This window comes from Penaeus monodon, chromosome 8 (genome assembly GCF_015228065.2).
Source record: "Penaeus monodon isolate SGIC_2016 chromosome 8, NSTDA_Pmon_1, whole genome shotgun sequence".
Taxonomy (NCBI): domain Eukaryota; kingdom Metazoa; phylum Arthropoda; class Malacostraca; order Decapoda; family Penaeidae; genus Penaeus; species Penaeus monodon.
This window is the reverse complement of record NC_051393.1, coordinates 46,753,225-46,763,491: the sequence shown is the minus strand read 5'-3', so window position 1 is coordinate 46,763,491 and position 10,267 is coordinate 46,753,225. Positions and strand designations below refer to the sequence as shown.

At 30.5% G+C, this 10,267-nt stretch overlaps 1 protein-coding gene across 1 annotated transcript in view; it reads right to left on the bottom strand.

Annotated features, from left to right (window-relative positions):
- Positions 1 to 5,616: 5,616 nt before the first annotated feature.
- The window catches only part of LOC119576381 (myb/SANT-like DNA-binding domain-containing protein 3), a 5,480-nt gene continuing 829 nt past the window's right edge, over positions 5,617 to 10,267 (bottom strand). Inside the window, exons 2-3 of the mRNA XM_037924043.1 lie at positions 8,351 to 8,442; positions 5,617 to 7,818 (exon numbers count right to left, since the gene is read on the bottom strand). Coding sequence (XP_037779971.1) covers positions 7,358 to 7,818; positions 8,351 to 8,442 — 553 coding nt within the window. The 3' untranslated portion in view covers positions 5,617 to 7,357. The remainder of the gene's footprint in view (positions 7,819 to 8,350; positions 8,443 to 10,267) is intronic.

Below are 10,267 nucleotides of genomic sequence, written 5' to 3'. Positions count from 1 at the left end.
ATATATATATATATATATATATATATATATTATATATATACATACAACACACACACACACACACACACACACATATACATAAATGGAGTTACTCATTTCAAAAATAGAAAGAAAGAAAGAAGAAAACAGTGTACAGTGCATGATATCACAAGCAATGGGTTAATGTTCTATGGTAAAACTGGCTATGTATCTGTGTTTTTCCTTAAAAAAAGGGATTTTCTTTACTTGCATTGCAATGATAATATACTTTGGCAAGTTGAAGGCATTTTTAGCAAGGGATTTTGAGCCCAGTCAGTGATGAAATGGACAGATACATATGTGATTGTAATGCAAATATGCATCCAAATATTTAACTCTGATGTATTAAAATATAGTGACATGACACGACAAGGAAAAAATAATTTGTAAAACCATGGGTGGCTTTACAAAAAATGCAGCACATAGGATTCCTCAGTTTAGAACTGACTGTTAAATATATATAATATATATATATATATATATATATATATATATATATATATATATATATATATATATAGTATATATATATATATAGATATATATTATTATATTAATATATTATATATATATAATATATATATATATTATATAATATATATATATATATATATATATATATTATATTATATATTATATATATATCAATATATATATATATATATATATATTATATATATATATATATATATATATATATATTATATATATATATATATGTATAGACAGCCAGCTGTGTTGCACCACACCCAAAACCTATGATGTGGCTGGATGCAAGACAGATTTACAATCTCTGCCTCACTCCTGTGACAAAACAGGAATGGGTGCAGTTAACAGGTAGCTGCCTTACTGTATTGGTTATTTTGTATAGAACCAAAAACTGAAAGAACAGGCACTGCTGGGATTGCTTGCTGATTTTCATATGTTATAGCTATATTGTCATCTTAAAGGCAATGTATGATTGCATGTTATAATAACTGAGATTTTGTAATATCAGAAGGCCAAAATAGTAATAGTGTAGGAAAAAAAACAATAGAATAAAAAGCCAACTGAAAACAGATGTGGATTCCCAGGAATGGGGTGGAGTTGCATATAAATATAAATAAATAAATGTATATATATATATATATATATATATATATATATATATATATATATATATATATATATATATATATATATATGTTTGACAGATTGTCGAGTTCTGTTTCACTTTTTGGTGGAATCATGTTAAATGAATCTCAGACTTAGAATACTGGTGAATAAATTCTTTCACATTTTCAGGTAATAAAGTTTTATTTATAAAAATCACTGAATGATGGCATTAGTACATTTATATTATATATATATATATATATATATATATATATATATATATATATATATATATATATATAGAGAGAGAGAGAGAGAGAGAGAGAGAGAGAGAGAGAGAGAGAGAGAGAGAGAGAGAGAGAGAGAGAGAGACACACACACACACACACACACACACACACACACACACACACACACACACACACACACACACACACACACACACACACACACACACACACACACACACACACACACACACACACACAACATTACATATGTTGATTGGTGAACAAAGAAAGATGCTCACAAATAGCCAGAAAAGCACATACTTTCAGCCACTTTCTCTAGTATTATCAAATGATATTGTACTTATTTATTTATTGAAAATTTTTCCTCACATCAACATTAGTATACAAATATAGCAATAGGGTGGGACTTGGGGGCAAAGCCCCCAGATAAAAAAGCCTTTTGTTTCAGTAGAGCAATGTTTGTGGATTTCCAAAATAGTTAATGGTCAAAACAAACAAATGTATCAGACATAAAAGGTCACACGACATTATGGTAAAGTATTGTGGAGAAAAGGGTAAATTGAGTTCATGATTTTAATGAGTGGACAGAAGAAAGGGATGAAGACGAGAAGGAAAAGGAAAGGGGGGGAAGAAAACACCCTGCAAAATTAGTTGAGGTGACGGGTGAGGTCCAAGCAAGGGATTCGGAAGGAAATGATGTTGTAGTCTTGGTACATGAATACTAAGGGCATCCCATTATTAATCCAAGCCTCCTGGAAAATTGTGTTCACTGTAGTATTATTTTGAGAAATGTCTCGCCTCTGCAAGCACTTAGCCACAAAGGAATCAATTAGTAAACCTTGTGATGACCTTACCTGATTTTGTCTTTCCTTGAGTTTGCTGGAAAAACTTCTTTTACTATCAATATGAATGCTGCTATTTTTATTATAGACATTATAGTTATTATAGTGTTATTGACATTACTAATAGCAATATTAGATACCAGAAAATATTTTTAAAAAACAAGGTCTTGCTTTGCACTATATTAGCATTAAGGGAAGATACCGGAATGCACCCCGACTTAAAAAAGAAAATCAAAACTAAATCCAAAAGAAATTGTAAATAAAGCACCAAATGTATGTATTTTTAGTAAAAATAATACCATATCTTTTCATTTTCCTATTTTTTTACTTGTAGTTATTTATTCATACTGTGACTTATAATCCCTTGAATATTTCATTTCAGATGATTCAATATCAAAAAAATTCTTATTTGAAATGTACAATACCATTAAGTTCTCAGTGTAAGAGCAAATAATATGAGAACACATCTTACATATTTGCTCGTTACAAATATGTAACATGGACAAATATTTTTTCGAGTTACTCAAAACAATGTGTGTAAGATATTGTGTTCAATATATATTTGCATTGAAAATATGAATTTTCAGATGAGTATTCTATGCATATTCATTAGCTAGATTTGCTCCAACAGAATAGAAATACCAGAAAGAACACAATGTTATGTTTTAACCCAACATCGCCTGGAAAATGTAGTGTTCACTTTAGTATTGTTTTGTAAAATGTCTCTGCATATGGCTTCACATGTGTTTATCCACAAAGGATTCACAATTAGCAGACTTTGTAAACTCACCTGATATCACCTTTCCTTGAGTTTCAAGATAAATTTTTTTTACTAGTGTTATCAATATCAATAGGGTTATTATTATTATAGACACTGTATTATTATAATGATGAATAGGGGAGATAAGTAGTGCTCGTAATTGGCTTATTGGTGGCTTGCGGAGCCATCTATGTCTCAAGATAACATCCTTGCCATCTCTGGTGGCAGCAACTTCACAAAACTGAATTTTATTAAGTTCAATAAAAACAGTTTTTCTTGGCATTTGTGTTTATGGCACCAAATTAGTTTTAAAATAATGAGAATACAAAAAAAGTTTATTTATTCCCCATTATTTCACCCTAAAAAAAAGTCAACACTGGCATTTCTTGCTAACACCACCTAGTCATATTATGTCTTCAGAAATGTGCTCACAGGTGCTCAACGCTTTCAAGATGGGGATTTCCTCATACCAAGCTGCAGTCAGCCACTCAAGTGAAAAAATTGCACAGGAAATATTTTTATCCTGCACTTAATAGTCAAAAATTTTAATTGGTTTCTAAATCTCCATGCAAACCTAAAATACACAGTATGGAATAATGCTCTTCAGTGTGTACTTCTGTGCTGTGGCTGAATCATTTCATCTCAGACAGTAGCATTGTGTAACTTCTTAAAATTTCTTTAGTAAAAAGCCAAAAGATTCCCATTATATGTTTATTAATGACTAAGTACAAACAAATTGTCTTATCACAGACATTTTCTTAGAAAAAAAAGTGGACGAAACTCATGTTTACTAAACAAACATGAATGGCATTTTACTTTATATATTTTCATATAATCGAGAAAAGTTCAACTCTTCATTATAGAAGAAAATAGAGAAAAAATCACATGTATCTATATTATCACAAACCATATCATATAGACTTTAGAATACTCATACAATATCCTTCTCCAAGGATTAACCAAACACTATTGCACTGGCAGTAAAATATGTCAAAATAAATTTCATCTTTAAAATATGCTTACATAATCTATCAGTAACAATTTATGATGTGAAATTTTGATTACATGACAAGGAAGCAATTTATTTATTCAATATTTCTGTATTTCAAACATGACAACATACCTGGAATTTCCATGGAATTCTTTGTGGCCCCACAATATCTAAACAGATAAGATTATTCCTGTCTTTGTGTAAGTTCATTTGTATACATGCATGTGTGTTGTTGGGATGGTGAAAATGAATAACTGGGTAATATAGATTATTTGATTTTTTGTTTGTGTGTGTTTCTTGCATACAACTGTCTGTGTATGTGTTTCCTTGTGTGTGAGTGCCATGATAACTGAAGTTTGTAGTACAAACTGTCCTTATCTAACAATGATTCAAAATGTTCTGAACTTTAGAATGGTACAAAAGTGGTGCAAAAGCGCTATGCATATAGCAGAAAGCATTTTGTAGGAACGGTATTTTGTATTTCAAAATCTGACTTTTATTTTGGCTAGTAATATGCAATATGATACCCTCTCATGATCCTGGGAAGTAGCAATATGCTTTAACTCCCAATCAGCCATTTAATCATGCGGGTAAACAACCATAGCTAGCATTTTATGAATACTGTATTGAATAATTTAACCTAAATACAGGCAGCTCTAAGTGTTCCGAGCATGTTAAGATCGGCGACAGTAGGTGTAGTTAATGTCTTTCTGGATGAAGACATTTTAACTTTATACTGGATTTATCAGTACATTACCTTATCATAAGTTACATAGCGTCTGCACTCTATCAAATATCACCTGTGGAGGTTTAACACAAAAGGAGAAAGGTAGAAACATAAATGTACATGACTGCACCTACCATAATAAATACACAGAATGATATATAAAAAAAATCATAATAAAATATATGCATATGAAAATATACAAAAATTTTATACTACATGACAGACAAAATGAAAATCTTTGTAACAAAAATAACTTAAAATCATAAATCATTTGAAGTGTACTGAGAGCTAGCATCAAATTAAACACATATTCTAGCAATTCATAAAAGAATCTGAAACTGCAGATTTGACCATTTTTAAATATCTCAGAAAAAGAATATGTGACACAAATATCTACTAAATTACAGACAAAGTCCTTTGGAATAATTTTAAAACTTAATATATACTATTTCATCATTCCTCAGGATTAAGCCTTCTCAATAACATCATTTAAATGACAATATCTATAGCATAACATGCACTGTGATTTTTGTAGTACCAGTATTATAACAGTCATTGTATATCTGGTATGGCTGCACATTAATAACAGATCTAGGGACAATATTCACAAAAGATCATACACTTCAAAATTTGTCTGACAGGGGGGGGGGGTAATAATAATAAAACAAAGAAACATATATATATATATATATATATATATATATATATATATATATATATATATATATATATATATATATATATATATATATATGATTCCTCACCTATATGTCTTTGATTTCAAATTTTTTGTCTTTGATTTAGTTGAGGTTAAAATCAGATCAGGAAGTCTCACATAAATATGGATTTTCCTAGAATTGTCCTTATGAGACGCCAACAATAATAATGCCATTTTACAATTGTTGAAAATTCTGGTTCAATAATAATATGGAAAAGTTTTACTTTTTCACTTATTGTCATATTAATTAAGCCATTTCCTCCATGCTTACTATTTTTTTTCTCATTGATTAATAGAACTGGGGCCACACAACCTCTCAGCTTGACACAATGATGATAAATGTAGAGGGGTGCATCATGAACATATAGAAGATAATAGATATGTAATATGACAGTCATCATATACTTCAGATTCTCTGCAACAGTAATTTCATTTCAATGAATTATTATTATAGGGTCTTTTAAAAAGTAAATATCAGTTCAAATTAGCTGTTAACTCAATGCCGCTGTGAAAATGATGTGCTCATTTAAATTTTTTTTTGTGAAATATCTCTGCACACAGATGGCTCAAAGGAGTCAATTAGTAGACCTTGTAACCCAACCTGATTTCACCTTTCCTTCAATTGGTAGGATTTTTTTTTTTTCTTTTTTTTTTTACTATTGCTATGAATATTGATGGTGTTACTTTTATTATAGACATTATATTTACTATAATCTTATTGACATTAGTAGTGGCAATATAAGATAGCATAAAATATTTTAGAAAATTAAGGAAAAGGGTAAACAGGTGAGACAGGTAGTAGTTGTAAATGGCTCTTTGGTGACTTAGTACAAGTGTAGCCATCTATGTATAAAAACAAAGTAGACTCACAGTGGGCATGGCATGTACTTACATGTCATGCCCGTCGGATTTAGGTTAACTTTGATCTATGGTGACAGGGAGAGTCAAGAGACTAAATCTCTAAGAACAGTCTTTTGACCGAGTCATAGACAAATTTTGGAGTCAGACTGTTTTTAGGACAGTCCTTTACATTTGTCAAAGAAAATCCTATGGCCTTTTGTGAACACTGGCCTAGGTGCCTGAAACTTTACCACTGCATCTTTTGTCTTATCACAATCACTGCCTTTCTAAGGTAGAAATAACATGGAAGATGCAACAGCTTGTTCAATAATCTACATTGAAGGAATTAAGTAGTTAAATGTGATATTATATTACTTAATATTGTAGAAGTCACCTTTATACTGAGGTAGGGTACACTTCTGGTTATCTGGATGAAATGCTTCCGGTTAGTTGTAAGTTCTTGAGGTATCTTGAATAAGCATCATTTACCCATTATATTCTCAAATATGTTTATCTGTGTAAGCACCAGTCACCCTGAGCTTGTCAGGGGAGTAATGTAGCCTCCCTCATTCAGAGACGGCAGCCCTTCCTATGATGTAAAGCCTTTGTAATTCTATATTGCTGAATATCACTAGATACCCCAGTTATTAGCATCATAGTGTAAATAATCACTCATTACCTTCTCACTTTAGAAGTAAAGCTAATTTGTGAACAACTGCGATCCATTACAGTTTCTGGATTTCATCCTGCACACATTACAAAGCATAATATAACAAAAATATATGTATTTGTATATATATGTCTATTCTTATATATTTTCTTATTAAAACTAGAATGGTTAAAGTATTAAAAAATACACAATGTGCAACATATTATCAAACTCATTTTTGTTGTCAACAAATAAGTCAGATTTTAGCAAATTTACACTATATAACCATATATAACATAAAACAATTAAAAACTTTCATAACATTTAATATAAGATCATGATTAACTCAGGTACTCCCAATAAATCTGACAGTCATAACCGCTGCTAATACTTCCAATAGTCAGCATTCAAAGATCAAAATATCCTTTTAGAGAAATTTTGCCCCTGCATATTTCCTGACCCAAGTTCATGTTTCCATATCCCCATATCCAGTTTTCTTTTCCCAAAATTTGATTTGCAACATGGCTAAATTTAGGTTGGCTTCATGCTGTGCTCTCTGCCATTCATGAGCTTCCCTTTGTTGCTGGTATCGTTCCTGAAGTGTTTTCCTCTCCAGTCTTAAATTTTCTATTGACAACTGTGCTTGCTGCATTTGCAACTGAGCTAATAAGATATCTTGGTCACATAGCTGGTCCATTTTTTGTTTTCTTGTTCGCCTTGAAGGTCCTATGTTGGCAGTTAAGTCAGCATTAGGCTTTTCATAATAAGAGGGTTGTTCACAGTTCTGGGAGTTGTCAGAAGCAGATGACTGACTGGTCTGAAAATTCTCCATTCTGATATTGGAGTTTGTTGTTGCAGAGGCTTCTGGCATAAGACAATCTGGCACTATATCTTGTGGATCTACCACAACATTCTTCACATCATCATCTGAAAATTTAAAACACAGGAGTTAAGAAATACATAAATAAGTAAACAAAATCCCAGAAAATAGCAAATATAAAGAGAAAAGACGTATTCTACTAATGTCTATGATGTCCCACCTACATGATTTATCACTTTGGCCAGGGATGGTATGACATACTTGCCATGTCCACTGTGACTTTAGTAACTCTGTCTAGCTTACTCTTTAGCAGTTCAATTTGATTTCAGTATCCATAACACTCCAATAATGCTTTTTTTTGAATGTCCATATCCTATATAAAACTATAAACATGAGACTTTTAAAAAATCTTGAAAGGTTATCATACACATACAATACTCTAGGAAAACAACATAAATATGCAATATCATATAGAAGCCAACATGCAACTTCATTGACATTTAAAAAAAATAAAAATACACATGACAGACTGTAACATTCAACGAGTACTTTTCCACTACCTCTCTGACAAGATATCATAACCATCTCAACAGTGCAAACTCTGCCATGACTTGGACAATATTGCTTAAAAGTACCTACACGGGCTGATGACATTCAGCACGGCTTCCACTTCTGGTGTCACAGCTGAACCAAGGTTTCTATTGTCTTCAGATCCTTCTCTTGCTCGATCACTGAAACAAGATGGTTGGATTAATACATTCTTGTGACATATTTCACTATTAACTTCGATCCTTAACACATCTATCTATCAGGTTCCTTTATACATACCTGATTTCTGTTTTTATTTAAATTTTTACAAATTATGTAGGCTACACGATAAACATTCCCTGGGTTAATAACATGACAAACACAAATATGCTTTAATCCCTCAAGCAGCATATACCTCTACCTGAGGCAATACAACCATGCAAATTGGTTATATCTGTAATAGAGTACAAGTACTTCTTACAGTTCAAAAACCACAGTACATGTAATTTCTAGTGTTCATAATTACTTTCAATAACAATGACATTTTTAGATATTTTTAAACAGTTTAATGAAAAAATACAAATGGCAAATTTACTGGCAGTGACACTGATAGCAGCTCATTTTGCCTAAAAGGTAATGGGTTATAGGAAAGAACGCTGGTATGCAATATTTGGTGCATCACTTCGTTTGGTGTAGCATGTGAATTTTGTTGTAACCACGCACAAAATTTTGTTTCTGGATTAAATGCTTTAAATATTAAAGTAACATACATTCTGTAATAATAATAGTAACAATAACAAAAATGATAACAATAACAATTAAAAAACAAAAAAACTATAATGATAATGATAATAATAATAATTATGGTAATGCCAATAGTAAGATGAATAAAAACAAGAACAACAACAACAACAAGAGAACAAGAAGAAAAAGAAATACAAGATTAAAATCAAGAATAATTACAATATTACTAGTAGAAATAATAATAATAATAATAATAATAATGATAACAATAATAAGATTAACAACACTAATAACAATAGTATAATATGATATATAATAATAATAAAAACAATATCAATAACAATAATAACTATACTACTACTATTACTGTTATCAACATCATCATAAAAAATAAGAGAGAGAGAGAGAGAGAGAAAAAGACTGAAACAACAACCCTACATTAATAGTAAATGATGATCATAATAATAGTGAGTGTCAATAAGAATCGTAAAAACAATGACAATGAAAATGATAATGATATTGATACTGATATTGATGATGATGATGACAGCAATAAGAACAGTACCAGTAATAACAATAATAATACAGTTAGTGATGTACTTGGGAGGGGGGATGGAGAAGTAACTTTACACTCATGCCCGAACCAGCAACATTAGAAAAAAAAAAAATCAAAAGTAGGATGCCTATGCCTAGTATCATAAAATATAGTTATAAGGAGTTTAAAAGGGTTCTAAGTATATATAAAAAATAATAAAAATAAAAAAATAATGATGGACTCAATGAAGTTCCGAGGTTTCGCATGGTAGTGTAATTTTTAACATAGATATTAACAGGTGAATGAACATAAAATAAACTCTGTCATCAATAGCAAAACACTCCAGATAATGATTTTTTATTGGTAAAATTTACACATTTTGTGAAGTTTCTTGTTCAATAGATAATGATTCTTCTTTCATAGCCAAACTAACTATAACATGTTAGTTTCTTTGGAAGGTAAGACATGTCAGTCTTTAAAAGGTGTGTATATAAATAGTGGTTTAACAATGATTTATGGAAAATTATTTTTATGGAGTCTAACTTCAAAGAGGATTTACTTGCATCTTCAATGTTAAGCATTTTTTGCAACTCTTTGACTTGATATTAAACAACTGTCTTTGATTTTCTTATCAAAATTTATTCCAACTAATAAATATCTCATGCACATATATACTCATAGAGGTTCAGAAAACTTAAAGAAATTCATCTTAACAAGAAACAAGAGGTTTGCAAATTACAGATTTTTCC